This window comes from Tiliqua scincoides, chromosome 8 (assembly GCF_035046505.1).
Source record: "Tiliqua scincoides isolate rTilSci1 chromosome 8, rTilSci1.hap2, whole genome shotgun sequence".
Lineage (NCBI taxonomy): Eukaryota > Metazoa > Chordata > Lepidosauria > Squamata > Scincidae > Tiliqua > Tiliqua scincoides.
The window spans coordinates 30,303,483-30,327,564 of NC_089828.1; the positions used below are offsets into that span (position 1 = coordinate 30,303,483).

The window sequence follows — 24,082 nt, forward strand, 5'->3', positions numbered from 1 at the left end:
ATCTCAGACTCCGCTGGACAGCTTTATTGCCAGGACCCCACCCTAGGCAATTAGCAGTAGTTGGACAGTTTCAGGACTGGTTTCAGGACCCAGTACTCAATCCTACCACTTGTGTCCTCCTCCACCACTTCAGTTGTCAGCAAGAGACACTTAAGATGCTTCCAGGACCAAGGCCGACCAGAAAGGATGGGGCTGCAAGGCCTGCTATAAGGACCTGCACTTGCTTCCTACCTGGCAAGTGCTGGTGCAACACTTTATCCTGAGCAGCTTCTTGTTCTTTGACTTAAGTACAGCAATACCTCCATTAACGCCAAAGGCCTGTTCCTGGAAAGGCGAGAGCTGAGATAGCACTATTGGAGACATCACTGACATAAACTGGAGCTGACTGGCCAGAATCCCCTGCTCCCATTGGTGATAATAGCTGTCAATCAACCGAGGATGAAGAGCACTGTGACAAAACAGCACTGAAGGAAGCAGCATTATCGGAGGTATTACTGCACTGGGAGGACAACTCCAGAGTTGGTATCCTGGAGCCTGGCTTCAGCTTTCCCTCCTAGCTGGACAATTCCCACATCTCTACAACCCCAGACCTGTGCTATTCAGAATAAACCATAAGGAAAGACTTCTCTGCCTCAACCTCTTCAAGCCAATATCCTCTGCTCTGATTCCCAACTTCCCTCATCCTTCAGAGGTTGTGCCCCAAATGGGCTTGGCAATGGGCCCCCACTGATCCCACACTACTGCCACTCCATATAGCCCCTCTCGGGTTGCTGTCAGCTCAGCTCCTCCTAGACTCCTGCATAAGGGAGGTACCTGGAAGAGGTGCCCAGGGCAGTGACAAGAGCCTGCAGCAGACCCGCCACAAAGACCCAAGGGTTCTTGTGCGTGACGATAAAATAGATCAGCGGCAAGACGCAGAGGCCATGGATCAGCAGTCCCACGATGACGGTGAGGGTGTACATGCCTAGCTGTCCCCCCATCACTGCAAGGTCCTCCATCTCCAAGATCTTGCCGGCAATCAGGAAGAGGATCCCAATGGGGGCATACCTGCCATGAGATGCACAGTTTCAGGGCAACACTCAAGCTCCCAGAGCCCTAATCTTGGTAAGGATTAGGCTAGAACAACACTTTTTGCTGTTGGAAAGGGATGTTATGGTAATGGAGCATATACTTTTTATGCAGAAGGTCCTTGGTGCAATCTCTGGTACTTTCTCCAGATAGGGCTGAAAAAGACCCCATCTGAAACTCTGAAGAGCTGCTATCAGTGAGAGCAGATAATTCTGAATTGCATGTATGAAAGGTCTGACTTAGAATAAAAGCAGCTTCTTATATTTAGGGGAAGACTCAGTGGTGGAAAATATGCTTTCCATTCAGGTTCAGTCCCCAATTAAAAGGATCAAACCATGGGTCCGGGACCCCATTTTTGTTGGGTCATGAAACTGACAGCAGATTAGGCTATGTGCATCAAGGAATAAAAAAGCTACTACTTGGGGGAAGCCCTGCTGCCCATTCACTATTATAGCCACACACCTTGTCATTTATAAATCAGGCAGCACCCTCTAGGGCAGGGGTGCTCACACTTTTTTGGCTCGAGAGCTACTTTGAAACCCAGCAAGGCCCGGAGATCTACCAGAGTTTTTTTTACAATGTTCGTGCCATCATAACATATAACATTTATGTGTACAATGTATGTTGGTGTACCTTGAGCCCCACTGAGTATAACAGGACTTACTCCTGAGTAGACATGCCTAGGATTAGGCTGTGAGGCTGCAATCCTAGCCACACTTACCTGGGAGTAAGCCCCATTGAGTACAATGGGCCTTACTCCTGGCGTTTCCTCCCAGAGGCACCTGAAAGGGGGGGGGTCGGCACTCCGCGATCTACTCATTTTGCCTCGCGATCTACCAGTAGATCGCGATTCACCTATTGAGCACCCCTGCTCTAGGGCCTCTAAAAAGTTTGGAAGCCATTGCCTTAGATTACAGGTAATGGGAAAGATCAATTTCCATCTGAGACCTTATCAGTCAGTGTTGACAATACTGGGCTAAATGAACCAATTGTCTGGCTTGGTGGAAGGTAGCTTCATATGTTCCTACACACAGCTTCAATGAGAACAGCACAGAAAACACAGAGAGGCTTTCTTAGAGTGACCATTTTCATCCATGGAACACACGCAAAATTCAACCGTAGGTTCTTCCCCCATCCCCGACCCCAGTCTTAAGCACAGTAAATGCACCTCCCCCTCCTCACCAGATGATAACAGCAACCATCCTCAGGATGGCCTCATTGAGGCAGTCGAAGAACTCACGCAGGGCGTGCCCCTTCTGCTTCATACTGCCGATCACCAGCCCAAAGCAGATGGAGAAGACGACTAGGCCCAGGGCGTTCACCCCATTGACGGAGCCAGGCCCCGGGATGACCTCCTCATGGCTCACCACCTCTGGAAGGCTGCCTAGGGCTTGGGTGACATTGCGCCAGATGCTGGTGGCATTCTCTAGCAGTGAGAGGTAAGTGGCAGTGGTTGTGACATTGCTGATGTTGCTGTTGTGGAGCAGGTGCGAAGATGGTGGCAGTGTGGGGGCACTGCTGTGGATGGTCCGGTTGACGATTCTGATGCTGTACTGGGTCTTATACTGAAACAGAAGCCAGATCATCAGCTGCAGTTCCCTGGGAGAGAACTAAACAGGTGACATTTGTAGACTCTCACGATTAGAACAGACTATAGCATTGTTTAAATTTTAGTTGATTAAATCAGTGAAAGTAAATTTTAGCTGATAAGGGATGAAGAGTTAACCAAGTTACAGTACAATCCTGAACACAATTACTCAGGAGTAAGTCCCAGTGAGTTTAACAGACCTTGCTCTTCGTGTTTACAGCTGCAGCTTTAGTTGGTGAAATGGCAGGTAGGTGAGAGCCAGGGAGGCATGATGGTTAGTGTCATGTGGAGCCGAGTTTCAAATCCCCCACTCTGCCATCAAGCTGACCCAGTCACACTCTCTCTTAGCTAAGAAGTAGGTTCAGAACAAATGGAGTGTATAATGAACCTGTGGAACTTATTGCCACAAGAGGCTGTGATCAACACTACCATAATATAATCATCATCATCATCTCTGGTGACTGCAGGACCATGAATCTATGTGGCACTTTACAGAGTAAGAGGAGGGATGGAGGAGAAAGGCCATAGGTATCTGTCCTGAGAAACATGCAGTCTAAATGCCAAGTTTGTGGGAGTGGAAATGACAAAGGGAGGGGCAGAACAGGAGAGGTTGGAGTAAACAAGCAAGGGCATGCACAGATACAATTGTGCAAGAAAATGGCAAGTTGGAGCTGGGTCAGCAGCCTCCTGAGCCCCCTTACCTGTCTGAAGCATGCTTCTATAAGATTGGGTGGAAACATGTTCCTGTGGGAGATAAAACACAAAAAATCAGGAGCTTGTCTTAGCACCAGTTGGGCTATTAGGAGAAGCTGGTGTGTTGGGACAAGGACTTCTCTCTGCCATCCTTTCTTCACTAACATAGTCCTGGAGGACTATGATTGTAAATGATTGTGCACTGTGACTCTGGGAGGGGATATTGTAGCTCAGTGGCATAGCATGAGTTTTGCATGCAGAAGGCCCCAGGCTCGATCCTCTACATCTCCACCTTTTGAAAGGACTTCCTTGGTTTGAGACCTTGAAGAGATGTTGCCTGATAGAGATGACAATATTGGGTTAGATGAACCAGCAGCTGGACTCAGGATAAGGCAGTTTTGAAGACAGCCCAAAGCATGATGTTTTGCATGCAGAAGGTCCTGGATTCAATTGCTGGCAGCAGTTCCAGGCAGGGCTGGGAAGGACCTCTATCCAATGCCCTGGGGAGCAGCTTCCCATCAGTGTTTACAATTCTGAACTAAATGGACAAGGGGCCAACTCAGAAGAAAACACTTCCTATGACTAAGATTAGCCATATGGCCAATAGACTAGACAAATAATGGCCAAGTATTTTTTTAAAGCATTCGCTCACACACACACACACACACACACACACACACACACCCCTTTACAGCACAATCCTATCTATGGCTACTTGAAAGCAACACCAACTGTGTTCCATGAGGCTTACTCTCAGACAAAGGTGCATAGGACTGCAATCAAAATCAGCAACGATTTTAATACTTAGGCTGACTTTAATAAAAAAAACCACAAACAAGTGATTGTGAAACAATGTTGTTGTGAAACAATTACTTTAACTGTTAACCACATTAGATGAGATTGTTACAAGTATGAATAATGAATGAACTGGGCTGCTCCTCTCTTGGGCTTTTAAGGTAGAATTTCACAGTTGGCCTACAGTGACAATTTGTTTTAAAATTAAACTAAAACAGAAACAATCATAGTTATGAAGTTTAACGGAACCACTAACTAGGCAATTGAGCCAATTATCTGAGCATTATCAACATCACAGCTTCATGGAATATTGGTACTGCATTTCAATGATCAACTGACTAAAGTGACACGATCTCCCATAGTGAAGGAACAAGATTATCATTTATCAGTAGATTATGGGGCCTCCTGTCCTGCCCCTGCATAGTTTAGTCTTCCAGCCAAGCCAAGTATCAGAACAGCATGTCAGGTCTCAAATTCACTCAATTTCCTCACCGTATTAGGTCCATGAAGGCATCTGTTGCATGGACCTGTTCAATTTTGCCATCTCGGTGGACTTTCTCTTTACTGCCTTTACCCGGGTGGATGATAAGCACCATGAAAATCCCAATGAAGACGGCAATGATAGTGGTTGACATGTAGTAGATGATAGCCCGCATGCCCATCTTGCCAGAGGAGCTGCCATCCAGGGATGCCATTCCTGAGGGAAAAACACCACCACTAAGGCAAATAATCTCCAAATGACAGACTGGCAATTATGCTGGCTGAGTCCAGCTGGGCCTAGCATTGATTCTTTGACCATGCAGGAAATGTATGGCAAGATGGTGGCCAGGTGGCAAAAAGCAAAGCCAACATGGTGACAGACAGATCAGAGCCATCTGCCATCTTGCCTCACTTGCCCGACTGGCGAAAGTACGCCCTGTATAAGGCACATCTGGCCCACTGAAAATGTAATCCATGCACCCACAATATACATTGCCAAGCCTTACAAATTGAAGGTGGCACAGTTGAGTTTCACAGAAGAAAAGGTATTCATTTGTAAACAATTGTGAATGATACAAAAAGGGTGACTACGAAATATAGTACCAGATGCTGGGGACAAAATTATTCAACCTCCCATAGGAAAAAAAAATATCCAGCCCATCCACTGAAATGGATGATAAGAACCAGGCTAGAATGAATGTAACATCTAGTTGGCCTTCAAAATAATTGCCAGAAGAGGTTGTGATGGATACAACCGTCATCACTACTGTATTTGTATCTTATCAACTACTATTGTATCTTATCAACCAGCTTGGTTGATAAGAGCTGCCTGGGGTGGGCTGGCTGAGTGGACAGGGAGGGTGGTCAACTCTTCCTAGATGGAGGGGACGTTACCACTCGCTTTGAAACGGGCGGTGGTTCGCCCCCTCCTGAAGAAGCCCTCCCTGGATTCCACTGTGTTGGATAACTACCGGCCAGTCTCCAACATCCCATTTCTGGGCAAGGTAATTGAGCGGGTGGTGGCATCCCAACTCCAGAGGGTCTTGGATGAAGCGGATTATCTGGATCCTTTTCAATCTGGCTTCAGGCCGGGCTTTGGGACGGAAACCGCCTTGGTCGCCTTGGTGGATGACCTACGCCGGGGACTGGACAGGGGGAGTGCGTCCCTGTTGGTCCTGCTGGACCTCTTGGCGGCTTTCGATACCATCGACCATGGTATCCTTCTGGGCCAATTGGCCGAGTTGGGAGCTGGAGGCACTGTTTTGCGGTGGTTCCGCTCCTACTTGGAGGGTCGGTCCCAGATGGTGGTGCTGGGGGATGCCTGTTCGACACCCTGGCCCTTGAGATGCGGGGTGCCACAGGGCTCAATTCTGTCCCCCATGCTATTTAACATCTACATGAAACCGCTGGGAGAGGTCATCCGGGGGTTTGGAGTGGGGTGCCATCAATATGCTGATGACACCCAGCTCTATCTCTCCTTTCCTCCAGACTCCAAGGTGGCGGTTGAGGGCCTGGAGCGCTGTCTGGAGGCAGTGAGGATCTGGATGGGGGCTAACAAGCTGAAATTAAATCCGGATAAGACAGAGGCTCTCCTGGTTCGGAAATCCTCGATGCAGGTGCTGGACTATCGGCTTGCGCTGAATGGGGTTGCACTCCCTCTGAAGGAGCAGGTCCGCAGCTTGGGGGTCCACCTGGACTCGCAGCTGCTCCTGGATTCCCAGGTGGCGGCTGTGGCAAGGGGGGCCTTCGCTCAGCTTCGCCTGGTGCGCCAGCTGCGGCCGTACTTGGATCGTGCAGACCTGGCCACGGTGATCCATGCCTCGGTGACATCGAGATTAGATTACTGTAACGCGCTCTATGTGGGGCTGCCCTTGAAGACGGTTCGGAAACTGCAAGTAGTGCAGAATGCGGCAGCCCGTGTGGTTGCTGGAGGTAGGCGGTTTGACTCTGTCAGTCCGCTTCTCCAGCGGCTGCACTGGCTGCCCATTCGTTTCCGGGCCCAATTCAAGGTGCTGGTATTGACCTTTAAAGCCCTATACTGCTCTGGACCAGGGTATCTTAGAGATCGCCTGCTCCCGTACAATCCGGCTCGTCCTCTCAGGTCATCAGAGAAGGCCTTTTTACAAGTGCCGCCGCCTAGGGAGGTACGTGGGGCAGCTGCAAGAAATAGGGCCTTCTCAGTAGTGGCACCAACGCTATGGAACTCCCTTCCCCTTGACTTAAGAATGGCTCCCTCTCTTGAGACCTTTCGGCGAGGCCTGAAGACCCTTCTGTTTAAACAGGCCTTCTGAGTTCTCGGCCTTTTAACATCTTTTTAACATCTTTTAATATTTTTTACAGGCCTGATTCTTTTATGACTTGCTGCTGCTCTATGCTCTTTTTACCTATTTTTTTTTACTCTGACTGCTGTTTTTGATGATGTGTTAATATGTTTTTATTTGTTTTTAAATTATGTTTTTAATATTTTGTAAGCCGCCTTGAGTCCCTTTGGGGAGAAAGGCGGGGTAAAAATAAAATTATTAATTATTATTATTATTATTATTATTTGTTGGACATCTAAGTCTTACCAGGTGCTGTGCAATAATGACAATGCACTGAATATATTGTATTTTTTTAATTATTTAAACTGTAAGATGTTTTGGGAGACTATCTTGGCTGAAAAGAGGGGTATAAGCTTGATGAATAAAGACATTTGGGGGGAGGAATCAGACAGCAGTCCTGCCAACAGGTTTCTATTCCAAGAATATAAGATTATACAGTGGGGTGGGGGCAAATAAGGAAACAAGTTACTAGCCAAAACAAATAAAATCAGAACGTCCCACTAAGAGATAGGATAGCACTGTGGTGATGCTAGCATGAGCTTCTGGTACTCCATGGCCTCTCACCCCTACTCTAGAATCTCATTACACTCCAGATTGTGATCTTCATTCCTCCAGCTCCACCATCCTCTGATGCCCAAAGATCTCCTGCCCCTTATATCTGGATCTTCCTTCCTAATCACCTAGCACAGGGGCCTCCAAATCGTGGCACAGATCCGATGTAATGAAAAAGTTGTCTGGCACAGCGCTTTGTTCCGCATCGCAGCCACCTTTCTTCCCTCCTGATTGTTCCACAGCTTTGTGATGGGTAGCCTCGTGCACTACGCATCACCCTAGACACCTCTGCACTTTGATTTCCCGGGGGCATTGGCTGCCTGGGGCAAGGCTGTGGAATGATTGGGCAGGAAGAAAGGCAGCCGCAGCACAGATGGAAAGCGCTGCACCCTGAGATGTCAAGGCTACCAAGCTGAGCGCACTGTCAGTGATCTAACCCACAGTGGCAACACTTAGGTCCCTGAGGTTCATGGACCCCTCCCTGGGGCACATGCTGCTCACCTGTGATGAGGCTGGAGACAATGAGGGGGAGAACCAGCATCTGCAACATCCGCATCAGAAGCTCTCCTGGGAAAGAGAAATACTTAACCTGGCGGTAGGTCATCCGGTAAGGCCGAAGGGCAAGGGCCAGAGTGATACCTGCAAAGGATTGGGGTGGGAGGAGAGGGAGGAAAAAGTCATACATGTTGCTTTTAGAAACTCCTTCAATCCTCTTCAGTTCTGTCCCACTGCTCTCACCAAGCCCTTCCAAGAAAAATCAGTGGAGAAAAAGCTCAACAAAAGTTGAGAAGTTGAACTTTTAAATGCCACTTCTTTTGTGAAGACTTGAGGGCTTAGTCTGCCTCAGGCTGCCTCACAATACTGAAAACTACAATGGGCAACTCCATATTTCCCTCCTGTTAACCCTACCTCTCCCATCCTTCCTCCCCCTCATTGTCTCTAGGTCAAACTTTAGTTCATAAGCTTCTTGAGACAGGGACTTACTGATGAAATCTAGCCATGATGCCTGTATGGAGCATCCAGGATTAAGGGCAGTCTACCTCTAAATACCAGAAGCTGGGAGCAAACAACAGGGGAGGACCATTCTTTTCATGCCCTCCTTGTGGCACTCCAGAAGCAACTGATTGGGAAACAGTACATTGAGCAAGAAGGACTTTTAGGGGCCTCTAAGTAAAGTGGCAATCTACCTCCAGAATATCAGGTGCTGGAGACAAGCAAGAGGAAGGGGCTGATGCCTTCTTACCCAGCATGTATACCTCTTGAAACCCTCTGGCTGCTGCACTCCCTTGGAAATAGGATGCTGGATTAACTCTGGGCTGATCCAGCAAGATAATTTTTATTATTCTTATTTCGGTTTTAAAAAATATTGTTCTTGTCAGTTGCCCCCGAGCCCAATCTCTGGTATGAAGGCAGGATATAACCCTTTAAATTAATGAATGAGTGAATGGCCATGTGACATACAAATAAGAATCCATTACCCAGGAAGCTAGGTTAGAGGTGTCATAAATGCATGAGAATATGGTCCAAACAGCCATCACTGGCCAGGATCCAAAAGAACCAGGAAACTAGTTCTGTGCATCTTAAAAGAGTTAGGGTGCATTCCTAACCCCTTATGTCAATGCTTTCCAGCACTGGCATAGCGGTGCCAATGGAACATGTGCGGCATCCTGCAGTTGGGTGTCACCCACGGAGGTCTCCTCAAAGTCAGGGAATGTTTGTTCCCTTACCTCAGAGTTGCATTGCCCTTATGTCAGTGCTGGAAAGCACTGACATAAGTGGTTAGGATGGCGCCCTATATGCCACACAGCAAGCCACTTTTCAAAGAAGACAATGGTGGTTTTGGAATCAGTTTCCAGTGTGGCATGGTGGGCCCCCACTTTCTTTCTAAGAAAAAGAATGCCATGAAGGAACCAAGACTTTTCAAGCATTGGCACTTGTCTGCAAAGCTATTTCCAGCTACGTTTTAAAAAAAAATCTTTTTGTCCTTTTTCAAGGGGAAGGAGAGAGGGCATCCCTCTCTGTATTTAGATTCACAATGTTTCCGAGCCCACTTAATCTTGCCAGGATCCTTCCTTCCAGTTGCTCTGCTTTATTTTCTTTGCTTTTGGAATTTAAAACTTAAAGAGCCGAGTTTCTGGCTTTCATCCAGTTCACGTCAACCTGAACCAACTCGTGACGGCTTAATCCCCCCCGGGTTTTCCCCCCCCCCCCACAACAGTCAGTTTTTCCCTAATGTGCTCAGTGTTTACCAACTGGACACGCAAGGGCTGAGGGTTGAGCATGTCCAGTTGTATGTGTGTGTTTTGGGGAGGGAAGAGGGCAGAGAGGAAAGAAGTTTGGTCAATCCAAGGATGAGCCTCACGTCTGCTCCTGTTAATTCTTAACCCATTATTCCTTCTCCTGAAATCCAGTGGGAAATGGTAGGGATGGAGGCAGCCTGCTTGCTGAAGATTCTTAGGTCCCGGTTCTATTACCAGAGATAAGCGTTCATGTAAACTGTCAAATGCCAGCCAAGCAAGCAGCCATGTACCCAGAGGGCATGGAGCCAGCTGCTGTGAGTGTGGTGGAAACAATTCCCTAAGAGACATTTAAAGAAGTATCTTTTGGCATGTCAACCTCAGCAGCAATAATACTGTTCAAAAGTCACACAGCAGGGTGGGGGGCAGACGTGGAGGGTATGCCTTCAATTTCAGCCCCAAAACTGGGACGTGAGGCCGCTGTCTAAAGCCAGAACTTGTGATTAGTGACAGACAAAGGTGACTCTGAGCACATACAGAATGCATGGGCATTCTCCCAGTGTGCATGTGCAATGCATGTGCATTGCTTCTGATCTCCCTTGACCAGAAGCAATGCTCCCACTGCATTCTGACATACCACAGCTAAACCAGAGATCAACTTTCAGAGACTCTTTTCTTAGTAGAGAAGATAAGCTAAGTTGATGCACAGCAAATGACACTGTATCATCTGAGCCTCAGAAAAATAAACAATCCTCAAAAAGTTACTGCTACCAATGGAGGAAAGGGTTGAAGAAGCTGGTTAAGAGCAGGAAGGTAACAGGCTTCCCCTAATGTTTGCATTTAGAGGTAGACTGCTTCTGCATAAGGAGGTTCCCTATGCAAGTCTCAAGCCAGAAAGCTATTGATACAGTCTGAATCACCTCTATTAATCTGACTAAACCCCTATTAAAGCCCCCTAAACTAGTGGCTATCACCGCATCTTGTTAGCAACTCTATCTAGTTCCGCATTCTGTTACATACACTGGCCAACGAGATTGACCAATAAGAAACTCACAAGCAGGATGTGAAGGCAATATCCCTCCCCTTATGAACTGTTCCTCATCAACTAGTCTATGGAGATAAACTGCTTCTGAGCCTTGAGACTGCAATAAGCTATCATGTCCACTAGCTCCATGAATTTGTCTAATCACCTTTATAAAAGTCACCTTTTAAATAAAACTGTAACATCTTGTGGCGGTGAGTTCCATAAATTAATTGTGCCATGTGGAACATGACTTCCTTTTTCTGCCCTGCGCTCCCTGCCATTTAGTTTTATGGACTGACCCTGGGTTCTGGTGTTAGCTTTTCTCTCTCTCCCCATTTTCTCCACACTGTGCATCATTCTGTCAACTTTTATCATGTCCCCTTTCATTGCCTTTTTGCTAAGCTCCAAAATGCTTTAGCCTTTCTCCAACCCCCTCTGATCTTTGTGGTTGCCCTCTTCAGAATTTTCCAGCTCTTCAATAAACGCTTTGATGTGTGGCCATCAGAACTGTACAGAGGATTCCAAATGAGGCTGCACCACAGATGTGTTCAATAGCATTACAACACTGGTTCTTGGTACAAGCCTTGTCAATAAAAGTAAAATATAAACAACAATAGAAGATAAATAACAGCTAACTTTGCAGGACTATATTTCCCTCCTCCTGGCAACAATAGTTAAACAATAGGAGAACCATAATTTAACACTGAAAATTATTCAGGCAAAAGGCTCCCAGCCCTTCATCCAGGGCTCAATGCTGGCAGATGAAAAACACCAGAACCCTGCCCCTCCCAGCACTGAGTCCCACAGGGTCACTCTGCCCCATACCAAGCAGGACGGCTGATATGGTGAGTAGAACAAAGGCATTTCTCTGGAGGAAGCCTTTGACGCTCTCGCGGGTGATGCTGTACATTCGTTTTCGAGCCCGCGACACTCGCTTCTCCAAGGCATGGCGGAGGCGATGCACCCGGCCCCCGGAGCTGAGGTGCTTGGAGGACTCCTCGTTCAGGAAGAGGCTGTTGACATGGCTCTGTCGTTCACCCATAACTGGGCTCAGCACCCAGGATGCCCAGAGTCCTGGGGAGCTACACAGGAAGAATTAGAGAAGAGAGTGAGATGGGGAGGACGCAGTGGCTCTTTCCCCACCTGGCAACTTTGAGCCTGCTCCCTGAGCCAGGGGAATTATGAAGGCTGGTTGTAAAGCCGATCTAGGACGCCACATGACCCAGAAACACAAGGAGGGTGTTGTGTTTGGGGACATGACGAGTGTTGGTTAAAGGGCTGTGAAGTGAGAGCTGTTTTCCCCTAAGTGGCAGTGGGCTACAGGGCAAGAAAGAGATCTCAACAAATGATTAATATAGGAAGCTGCCTTCCATTAAGTCAGGTCAGTACTGCCAGTACTCTGACTGGTGTCAGCTCTCCAGTAACACAGAGATCTTTCCAGCCCTGCCACCTGCGATTCTTAACTGGAAAGGGCAGGAATCAAACTTGGGATTTTATCCTTATCTGCTCTGCTACTAAGCAGTAGATGCTCCAGATGAGCATAAGAGTTGCCATTTACTATGGCAGAATCCAGCTAGCCCGGAATTGACTGGCAGCAGCTCTCCAGGGATCTCTCCCAGCTCTGGTTCCTGAGATCCTTTAAGCTAGAGAGTGAACCTGAAACCTTTTTTCATGCACAGTATGGAGCTATGCATGCACCCACGCACATGCACCACTAATGACAGGGAGGGTTCTAAGCTGCAGACTTTCCCAATTTTGCCCCAAGGTAATAGTGAACACTTCTGGGAACTAAATATAAGAAAGACTAGCAGGAAATGTGGATGCCAAGTCCCAAAGGACAGACCATCCTGCACTGACCACTCTGGAATGCCGACCGCCTGCTTTTTGCTTCCTCTGACAGCTCCTCACTTCCTTGCCAAGCCCTCAAGCCACCAGCTAATTGCCTATACAACTCCCACCTCTGTCTGGAAACATGGAAGGGCAGCCATGAAATCTGGAAGACGTTTTGCAAGATCCTTGGGGTGCTGTCGTTTGGAAGAACACAACTACTAGTAGTTAACACTGCACTGGAGAAAACAACCAGGGTCCAATGGATCACCCTGGTTGTGAGTCCTCCTTATCAGAAATCCCCATGCGAACCACTCTGACGCACAGCAAAAGAAACAGATTCTCTCTAATAAAATGATGATTCCCATGTGAACAAAAAAAAAATCTCTACACATTCCCATTCCTCTCCAGGTTTATTAACCTGGAGTTCCTTGTTTTTACATGAATCTAACACATGAACTTGCTCCTTACACCCAAATACCAACAATTTGATGTGCTAATCATTCAAGTGCATGGGATAGGTTTCCAGTATTTTGCATATAAAAACCTGGCTCACATGTGAAATAAATGGGGTTCACATTTATGAACTTTTGGTTCATAAATTCCCTTACGTAAGGTCAACAGATATATTTATTTACCCAACTTGTATCCCCACTTTCCATAAAATTATCAAATATCTGAGTGTTTAATGACAAATCAGCTTTAACAGCGATACATTGTTCCTGTATCTTATGTTTAATAATGGCATTAATGTGGGTGACTGCCTTCGTGGAAAAAATGAGGGTCACCCAAATAAAAATGTAATCAAAACCCCCTCTTACTAATCACCTGCAAAGGGAAGCAAACAGCCCATTTTACAGAGAAGGCGAACCGAGGCACAGTGAGGTGAAGTTTGTGACAGAGTTGAGGGCACCCGAGGACACAACAAGGCTGCCAGCTCTGGCTAGCATAGGCTCCAAGAGCCAGCGTAGTAAACAGCTGTGTGGAAACTTACAGCTACACTGAGAGTCCAATCACCAGTTCCTCTTTCCAGATCCAGGTCTGGCGATGAAAGCAGAGAGAAGCCCACTTCTAAGAACCAGATTAAATTCAGCCCCACAGAAATCGGGGAGCCCGTGCTCCACATTGAACAGGTGCCTCTGTGTTCTGGTTCCAAATTCTCAACCCTGATGCTTCTTCCAGTTGAAGCAACCTACCTGGAGTAGTGGCAGCACAAGCAGTCAGTCTTTGTTATGATCTGCCCTCCCAGTCAGTTGTCTTCCTTCTTTCCTTCCTTCTTTCAATTCTCCTTGCTAAGGAGACAAAAAGTGAGGCTGGATTAGGCTTAAAGGTGCAGAGGAGGAGGAGGTGGGGGAAAAGGAGGAGGAGACTGTAACTGCAATGGTCTGGGATTCAGGCACCTGTCATCCATCCGCCTGGCTGCCTGGAGAGATTAACCCTAAGAGCACCTGTATGGATAAAGGAGGAGGAGGAGAGGAAGGTCTTGGGCAGAAATGGCATTCCTCGATTTAAACAAGAGGAGAGCAAAATGAGCCCAGCTGGACCAGGCCAAAGATTCATTTAGTCCATCATCCTGTTCCCAACAACGGCTAGTTCGTTGCTTCTAGGAAACTCACAAGCAAGTCACAAAGGGAAAAACCCTCTTCTGTTGTTTGTCCATCACAGGTAGATTGCCTTTGTACATGGGGGTTCCACTGAACCGCATTTGCTCACAACTCTTGGTAGCCCTATGCCTTCATGAATCTATCATGTTTCTTAAAAATCATGCCTAGGAATTTCAAATATGCTCCCTCCTGCAATGCTGGTAAAGACTCTCAGTTCTTATGTCAGACGCCAACTGCAATCCCCATGGAAACAGACAGCTTTCTCAACGCAACAGTGCAGAATCAGATAGGAGGAAACTGAAATGCCACCACCTCTGTGCGCACATCCCACTATCAACACCACTACATTGCATGACCATTAGTCTTTTACAATAGCGAAACTGCTTGGCCTCTAATATTCATCTTTTTAAAAACAAAAAACGAATGAGCCTAGTCCTCATGGTAGTGACAACAGGTAAAGTATAGAACCATGTTATGCATTTATGGCACTGGAGCTCACTGGCCATAGAGAGGAGAATACTTCTGATCCATAACTGGGGGAAGGGGGCATCCACCAAGCATCCCAACCAAATCAACACCACTGCACCCAGCAATTAGTAATGTGCCACAGGGTTTCTCCAAGCTCAGACCACAAACAATGCAGCTCTGATATGGCCGCATGTCTCACTGATGTGGCTGCAAGAAGCACTGTGCCATGGACCCATCCAAAACAGTGACCCCAAAGGGCCTGTAATCATACACAAGAGCATTCTTAACTCCATAAAAACATAAGAGCAGCCCTGCTGGATCATCTCTTTTCATCTAGTGAGGAACTTCTCCACACTGCTTCAAAACATGGAGGTTCTATTCTTAGCTAGTACAGTTAACAGCTGCCGCCAGACCTGTCTCCTATAAACTGATCTTACTTTAGGCCAGTGGGGTCTTACTTTAGAAGAACATAAGAAGAGCCCTTCTGGATCAGACCACAGTGAGCCATCCAGCCCAAGGCATGTTTCTAGCAAAGGTCAGTCAAATGCCTTCAGGAAGCACCCAAGCAGGGCATGGAGACAAGTATCCTCCAAATTTTTGTAAAATAGTTTATTAGCCATGCTCCTCCAATCCAGCTAGGGGACCATAACCCCAGAAAGAAGGAATGGAACCTGATGGTAATGTCTCTCTAGCCTCCAGAGGTTCTGCTAACACAGAATTGTCAAGGATCTGGAGAGGGAAAGTGTGTGTGTTTTGTGCGTAGGAGCAGAGCAGGGACACAGAAATATGCATGTACCCAATCTGCTGGAATATTGTGTAGGAGCGAGTCTGCCACTGGTTTACAGTTATCTTAAGGCATAAGCAGCTGCCAAAGAAGGGAAGAGATTTCCCCCACCCCAGTGCAGCATGGCACAGATAGCAAAGCCCCCCCTCCCCGCCCCATACCTTGGAGTAGGCAAGACCTAAGGCGGGCGTTGTTCTTTTTATCAAAGCTTCACAGTAATTAAAAAATGGGAGAGGCACACCCCAGCAGGCTTGCCACACCCATCCACAGTACCAAGAAAATTTGTACACAATACAGCTATCAGTAGGGCATGCTAATCTATGTCCATTGAGAATCATCAAAGCAGGGCAGGGTGAGTATTCAAGACGCCTGGACTGCTGTGCATCCAAGTAATCTGAAGGCAAGATGAGCAGTGCTGGGTCAGTGGGCTTATCAGTCCAGCAACCTGTTTTCCACAGTGGCCAACTAGATGCCTCTGGGAAGGAGAGAATGAAGGCAACAACATTTTTCTGTTGTCCGTCCCCACCACCAGAGGTAGATTGCCTCTGAATATGAAGGATCCATTTTACTCTCCTGGCTAACAGATGCTGATATATACCGTAACAATTTATCTTGCTGGATCAGACCAAGGACACAATCCTAATGCACCCTTGGGCTGCCGCAAGTCCCTTGTGCTGGCCCAGGAGGGTCGCAAAATTACTGTAAAGCACTTTTGCGCCACTCGTTGGGGAGATAGGCTGGTGTACAGATGTGCACCAGCCTCGTCGCACTGACACAGGCCCCAGGGAGAGGGTGCTGGATCCTAACCCCATTCCCAGGTCAGTCCTGGGCTGCTTGGATTTGCACTACCTCTTGAGGTGGTGCAGTTCCGAGTAGCCCCATTGGGGCTGCTGCTCTTTACCCAGGGTAAGAGGAAGCGATTCCCCTTGCCCTGGGCTGAGCCGCTTTCAGCCCCATTCCTGCCTTGGATGCAGTGCAGGCCTGCTGGCCTGTCTGCTCCAGGGTAGGTTAAGATTGTGCTGCAAAGGTCCATCTAAGTCCAGCATCCTATTTCCAAAACAAACCAACTAGATGCCTCCAGGTACCTGCTCTCTCCGCCATCATGCACCAGCAAGTTATATAGAGAAATATTTCAGATGTAGACTACCACTGAACCAGGAGGTTCCAGGCGCCATCATGGATGACAGCCAATGATAGAGTTCTATCCTCCATTAATTTGTCTAATCCAGTTTTTAAAGCACTTAAGCAGGAGGTCATCACCACCACATATTATGGCAGTGAATTCCATTATTTAATTATGCAGTTGGCAAAAAAAGGACTCTTATTTGTCTTTCCTATTGTTTTAAGGTTGGGAAGCCCACTCCGTTCCAAGGGAGCTGTGAGAAGCATCATACAGATTATGACTGGATTTGGTGTTTATCTGCCTTAGGGCGCAGTCCTAACCAACTTTCCAGCACTGGCATAGCTGTGCCAGTGGGGTATGTGCTGCATCCTGCACATTGGGGGCAGTCATGGAGGCCTCCTCAAGGTAAGGCACTGTTTGTTCTCTTACCTCAGAGTTGCGTTGCCCTTATGTCAGTGCTGGAAAGTTGGTTAGGACTGCAGACTAATTATACCATAAGGCAAAACAAATGTCTTCAGATGGATTTTTCATTTTTTTCTTTTTCTTTTTAATATTATTAGCAGTCAAAGTCTATCTTCTGTTTTTGTTTTTTTTTGCAAAAAGGCCTAGATCTCAAGAGAGGTTGAATAAATTATCTTCACTGTTTAACTCCTGCAATTTGGAAGCCATCTCAATATTTTAAATGAGTCATGCTTTCCTGCAAGTCAGATTTGAACAGTTTGTGCTTTTTGAGGTTTGGGTATGGACATGAGGGGGCCTTTTAGTCCCTAGGATATTAGCTGTGCTAATCCTACACTGTGCCCCCTATCTGTTATTTTTTTTCTCCTGCATAAACTTGAAAAAAATAACACCACTGAGGGAAATCAGGCAGCAGAGGGCCCCCAAAGGGTCCTTCCTAGCAATCCCAAATATGCCATTAATCATTTTGCATTTCAAACTGCATGCAGTTTATGGACCTGATCTCATTTGCTTCCAGAAAAACCCTGCAAGGTGGGACACATCTGTTCCCATAAGCGTGATCATTGCTGTATGGAGAAATCAAATGTGGCTTCACATTCTCTAGCAGCTCTCCTTCACCTCTCAGTTAACATTTGAACTACACCAAGAATGCAGAAACATATTCATTTGATCTGTTTTCCAAGGGCAGAACTCAGGGCAAAAAGGGTGCCCCTGAGCATACGTCTTTACTAGTGCAATAGATCTTGAATGACAAGAAGAACTTCCTGGGCTCTTGGAGTTGGATCACTCCTCCTTTCAGAAGCAAACTACTGGCACAACTCCTTGGCTGGGGGGCAGGCTTTAACTGAAACATTACACCCACATGCACAGAACGTTTGGCCTGGGGCCCGTCCTTGACTGATGTTTCCTGATTAGAAAAGCTACGCACACAAGTACATGTATATACAGTACTACTCTGCCAAGCCAGGAATGGAACAACCTTCTCTCTCCCTGGATTCAACCCCCAGATCATGGGGTGTGCATGTGTCTCCTTTACTACTGACCAATACACCCCAAACAGGAACTTCAAGCAGGGACCGAGACCATCTTTGGTTACTGGAAGGATCCAAATCTTGTGTTTAGAGAGCACTGCCAAGTCTATTATTACAGGACAAGCACTATCAGGGCACGTGCTCTGCACACAGAAGAACCATGGTTCAACCCCTGCCAGTTCCAATGAACCAGGTCTCAGTCACAGGACAGAGGAAGGCCTCTGCTTGAGAACAGCTGTCAGTTAGAGGAGATAATACTGATTTCAGGGACCAGTGTTCAGGCACAGCTTACACCGAGGGTCCAGAGCTCAGCCTTGGTGGTCATGATTTGCACACAGAAGGATCCAAGTTCAGTTCACAGCATCTCCAGTGAAAGGAGCCTGGGTGTCAAGGGTTGGGAAAGAGACAGCAGAGCTACTGTCAGCATCATATGTTCACCAGTAGCCTGTGCAAGCTCTGAAACAGATTGCAAAAGCCCAGGGCTGGCCCATCCGTGAGGCCAACTGGTTGCCTCAAGCAGCAGATCGGAAGGAGGGCAACCACTTCTGTCCCCCTATTTATCTCCACTGATTCTTCTCTTCCTCCTCCTCTCACTCCCTGGACTGGAAGAGGAAGATGGGAACAGTGGAGAAGAGGAGAACAGAGCAGTGGGCTAGAGTGGCCAAGGAACAGAAGCTAGCTGGCACAACGCTAGGTAAGGGCACAACGCATTTGGCATGCGGCCTCAGGCACCAGGAGGTCTTGGGCTGTCCAAGAGCCCAAGAGGGCACAGGCAGAAAGAGGCACAAACAGGCTTCCACACATTCCTAAGATACCAGACAAAACACACACACACCCCCATGGCAAATCAGCTCAGTCCTGCAGCACCACCATTAACCACATCCAGAGAGACACCCCCCCCCCACAGGTGTAACTACAGGTTGCAAGTTTAATCCTAGTGAACGAGGGAGTGCATTCCATGAGTAAGAGACAGAGAAGGAGGAAGAAGAGTCAAGCGCCTTCCTGCACCCCAAATAAGCGCGAACACCATCCAGACCCAGAAGGATCATGGAAGGGGGCTGCTGTTTGGCAAGGAGCTCGATCAGGTTGCGCACCCCCTTCACCCGGACGGGCGATCCTCAGGGGAGCCTCTGTGGCGGCTGGCATCCTGCTGGGACCACGTGGAGCTCGGAGCGGAGGGGCGGAGAAAGAAAAAGACGCTGGCATTATGGACTGAATGACGAGAAGGAAGGAAGGAAGACAGACACCCCCTTTCCCTCCCCACACTGTGCCATCCTCCAGCCCCTCTGGAGCACCCTTAGGACCCCTTCACACGTTCCACACCAACCCACCCGAGTGTCAGGGCATTCGTTCCGGCCGATCCCGGGGTTCTCCTACCCAGGAGTGTCCCTGGATGAGACACGTGTTTCTTGCCGCCCCTTCCCCAGTCCCTTGACATTGATAAGGAGCACACCTTAGCGCGTCACGTGTGAAGGGAAGCTCCGCGGGCACAGGATCGAAGCCAGGCCTTTTCCGCAGCGTGGCGGGGAGGGAGGGGGCGCGCGTGGCGTGAGGCTGGTGTTGGGTGGGCTGCTCGCTCGTCCGCGTCGCCTGGATGCCACCGCGGCTTGGTCGGTCGGTGCGCTGGAGCGCGCTCTCCGCCGGGCGCCCTGGCCTTGCGCTCCGAGTGGCTGAGCCTTCGCTCCACGTGGAGCGCCTCTCCGGCCTCGGGGGTCCCGCTCGCTCTCCCCTTCCGCAGCTGGCCCTCCTCGCCTGCCTGCCTGCCTGCCTGGGGATCGGGGGCTCCAACTAGACGAGTGCGGCGGGAGGAGGAGAGCTCTCCACCCGGGCTTGTCTATTGGCCACGCACGGCAGCCGCTGCCTCGCCTCCTCCACCCAGCGGGCCTGGCTGGCTGGCTGGCTGCGGCGGGAGAAGCAGTCCTTTCTCTCCCTCCGCCTCCTCCTGGCGCCGTGAAATGGCTTGCAAGGCTTGAGCGGAGCTGGGGCTCTCAGCACCCAAAGGGGGAGAGGGGGCCCCTGAGCATGAGCAGAGTGTCCCAGTGCCGCCGCCACCCCACCCCCCCAAGCGAGCGTGAACCCTGCTACCCTCTAGGGAGAACTGGAGTGGGGGGGCTTGAAGCACTGAAGGGCACAGGCGGGGCTGCAATGCGTTTCCTTCTCTGGTTCATTCACTGCTACCATCTCCTTTCCCCCGTCGAATTCTAAATTGTAAGCCTCTCCGGGCAGAGACCCCCTTTGTAATCCCTCCTCCTTCTACTCGTTTTCGGCCAATCTCTAATGGGCAAGTTCAGCACCTGGGGCCAGCGACCTCTTTAATTCTTTGCATAAATACAGGAGTGGGGAATAATAATCCAACAACAATTTTTTACCTCCAGGAACTGCTGTTATTTACGTGCAAGTTCACCCCCCTTTTAATGAACTCATCACTAAATAAATTAAATGTCATATTCTGAGAAAGGGTAGAGAGGGGAATAAACTGCACCACTGCAGACCACAAGTGGGTCATAGAATTTCTGAGTGCTCCCTTATCTTTTAAAAACCACCCAGCACACCCCACCAATAGAAAACTAGCAGGTCCAGGAACTTTGCATGTTTCCCAACTTGCAGGGTGGTGGAGTAAAGAGGAGGCTGAAGGGCCATCTATTTAAGTAGCTTGTTCTGCTGACTATTTGGAAGCAATTTGACTTTCAATCTATGTCTGCACATGCAGTGGGGAATTCAATCTACTTTAAGAAGAACTCAGGGACTGAGCAAATGCATTGCATCGGCAAAGGTCCCAGCTTCATCTTCCTCAAACAGTTATCAGGCTGTAAGCAATGAGAAAGACCCCTGCCTGAATTGGGGGGGGGGAGGCTCCAATAGCCAGAGTAGACATTGTCAGGCTGTGGTTCTCAACCTGTGAGGTCTAGCTCCCCAGAGAGCCACGGAAATCAGCCAGGGGAGCCACAGAATCCTCACAAAAATACCTGCCACTCTATACAATGTATAGGATTGTAGCCCTAATGGGGAGCCGTGGCCAATGGCCCAGTGGGTCAAGGGAGCAGCCAGTCACAAAAGTTTGAGAACCACTGCATTAGTAGGGCATTTAGTGAGATGAGTGGGCACATATAATTAGGAACAGGCAAATTAATGCAGGCAGATGAAGCCCTCCCCACACAACACACAGGTTACCTGCAAGAAGGAGTGTTTATAGTACTTGATGCTGAGGCTTCTGATACAAACCAGTCTCTTTTGTCAAATGATTGGGTCCAATTATTGCAACTGGCTCCAAGCAACCAGAAAAAAATTCAGCATACTGGAATATCATTTCCCTACCCTCAACTGAGGCAAACAATGTGCCTACAAAAGAAAGGAAACCACACATGTATACACAGTCTACTTCATACCTGCTGTGAAATGATTTTATGGGTTTGAAAAGAGTAGTTTGCTCCTGCCAAAGAGCTGCCAACAACAGATGCCAGTGGAGAGCTGCAGCACCAGAAGCAAGTGGAGGGAGGGGGAAGAACACAGGCTGTGGAGCTTCATGAGTCCACTACGCTGCATCCTCAGCCACTATGTCCGTCCTTGGCCTTGGCACAGGCTCAGCTGCACCTTTACTAGTGGGCATCTTTCCAGCCTTTTTGTAGGGAACTGGAGATGGATTTCTCAGGCTCTCTCACCTCTTAAGCAGGGGGCATTGGGGGGACACCATGAAAGGCAGGAACAGATGGCTTCCAGGACATGAGAGTCCCAAAGCGACTTGGAAAGGCCCCTGGCACTGCTGAGAGTTTCCTCTTCCCCTTCATAGCCAGGCAACGGGAGGAAGTGGTATGTACTGGCAGACTCTGGAGGGAGGAACGGCTCCATAGAGCAAGCAAGGCAGAAACAGCCTGTTCTGGTTAATCCTTCTCAATCAACTCTACTCAACCAAACAGGCAGAGTGTATTCCTGCCCTCTTTTATTACACTTTGTCTGGGGCTCCTCAGTAGCACATACCCCATATTGTTGCTTGCAACAAGAACCTTACATAGGCCCTCTCCAGCTCTTAGACCATTATAGTGGCCCCACTTTTGCAATGCATGTTGAGGCCATTACTCTTCATCACCCCATCAAAAATTTTAAGGAAAAAAAATCACTCCTTGTTTGAGTGAGTCATACCAGACAGCAGCTGAAAAATCAAAGGTATTCCCTTACTGTGCATGGGGGGGGGGGTTGCTGCCTCTTTTCAGATAACACCTCCCACCCCATTTTTGTAAATATCTTTGTTTTAAAAAAAGTTATAACTGATGCCATTAACTGGGGTCACCATATTAGTTAATTGGTTTTATTAAATTATTAACTAGGACAATTACTACATGCTGATGTGACCATATGATACTAAAAACTGTGGTATTTATTTACAAGCAAGTGAATAACCCCAACTTACTGTCCTACTGAATCTGACAAATGATGTGAGGTCATAACGTGACTTGGGCCCCCATTGCCTTCAGTAGAACTGACAGTGTGAGCCTATGCACATCTCAGAAGTCACACTGAGCCCAACAGGACTGCCCAATATGCTTAGAACTGCAGCCTCTCATGCCTCTAACTGGAGTGGGCCTGCTGGATTTTGCTTTGCATCCTGTTTTACGGTACCACCACCCAGAGGAGAGCCAAGCCTCAAAAGAGGCTGTGCCAGCAACTCCACCAGTGCTGTCCCACCCCCTAAAATCAATAAACTAAAACATTTAAATTGATTGAGTTGCCTGATTCAATCTTGCCCAGCCATCAAAGGTGGAAAGAAGAGCAGAAGGTAAACACAAACACAGACTACAAACTCCTACACAGGTGCATAAAAATTCAAGGTGTTCCTTGCACTGAGCAGGAGGTTGGATTAGATGACCTCCAAGATACCTGATAACTCTTAATAATCTACAATTTTTAATATTTGGATTTCTCAAGTGCTCCCCTAAGGATTATTCATTTAACTTTCAACTCAAAGTCACAGTGTCTTCTAGGCTACATCCCACTGGAGATTCCGACCTCCATGCGTCACACGTTTTTAATAAGAGAGGAGGTCCAAAAATAGATGGCAGCCGCCACAAGAGAGAGATGGCATGTGAGTGGCACACTTCCAGACTGTGTAATTAATTGCCAGAAGTCAGAGAAAAGGGGCTCCTCCATCACCAGCGGGAGTCACGTTCCAGCCTCATGTGTACTGGCCCAGCATCAGGGCAGCCCCATTTCCATGTGGAGTAGAACTGGGTCACAGTGACCGTTTCCTGGGCCAGCTTCCTGCCTTTCCCAACTGGAGACAAAGACTTGAAAGCAATCTTAGATTGTAAGAGATTTCAGTGCTTAAAAAGAAAAATAAGTTGACTAAATAAGCCAGACTACTCAATAAAGAAAGCTTCTGTTGGCATTTTAAGTCGTTCCCACAGAATTCGCACAAACCTGGAAGGAAGCTTGTAAATTACTGCACAGGCTAGGCGTTCATGATATTGGAAGCAAACTTTGGAGTTACACAGAACTCTTTCCTCAGGCTGATGTCAAAGGAAGAAGTTCCAGTGTAACAGCAAGCGAACCTTCCAGAAACCAACTTTCTTGCTCTTTGAGTGAACGGAGGACTAGTATTTATGACCCTAGGATGCAATTCACTGGATATACTTTGGTTTTTGCAAGAGTACTTTGTCTTTTAACCAGGATGTTTTCTGAAATTGGTATCCTTACTGTAGAAGTGAGAGTCAATTTCTTTATATAAATAGGCACATCCTGTATCCTTCACCCCCCCCCCCCACACACACACATAATACACATGTCTGCCACTTCCTGCTCTATGGTGTACCAGAACCTGGAATCAAGAAGATATATGGATGGGTGAAGTCCCCAGCAACAGATATTCAGTGGCAACTGCCTCTGTACATGGAGCCACAATACTTAAATGGAGCCTTCAGTTCATAGGTAGTATACATATTAAATCCATTGATATTGTGGCTTTTCATGCTCCATTTGTGGACTTGCGGCTTACGCCTGGAATCTACCACCATATGCCAAGGGTCAGTGCCCTCTT

At 47.9% G+C, this 24,082-nt stretch overlaps 1 protein-coding gene across 1 annotated transcript in view; it reads right to left on the reverse strand.

The window, feature by feature from the left end:
• LOC136659425 (excitatory amino acid transporter 1-like) overlaps positions 1 to 19,931 on the reverse strand; it is a 31,643-nt gene extending 11,712 nt beyond the window's left edge. Inside the window, exons 1-8 of the mRNA XM_066636589.1 lie at positions 19,508 to 19,931; positions 13,782 to 13,877; positions 11,584 to 11,840; positions 7,999 to 8,136; positions 4,637 to 4,841; positions 3,358 to 3,400; positions 2,251 to 2,633; positions 814 to 1,047 (exon numbers count right to left, since the gene is read on the reverse strand). Coding sequence (XP_066492686.1) covers positions 814 to 1,047; positions 2,251 to 2,633; positions 3,358 to 3,400; positions 4,637 to 4,841; positions 7,999 to 8,136; positions 11,584 to 11,800 — 1,220 coding nt within the window. The 5' untranslated portion in view covers positions 11,801 to 11,840; positions 13,782 to 13,877; positions 19,508 to 19,931. The remainder of the gene's footprint in view (positions 1 to 813; positions 1,048 to 2,250; positions 2,634 to 3,357; positions 3,401 to 4,636; positions 4,842 to 7,998; positions 8,137 to 11,583; positions 11,841 to 13,781; positions 13,878 to 19,507) is intronic.
• Positions 19,932 to 24,082: the final 4,151 nt, after the last annotated feature.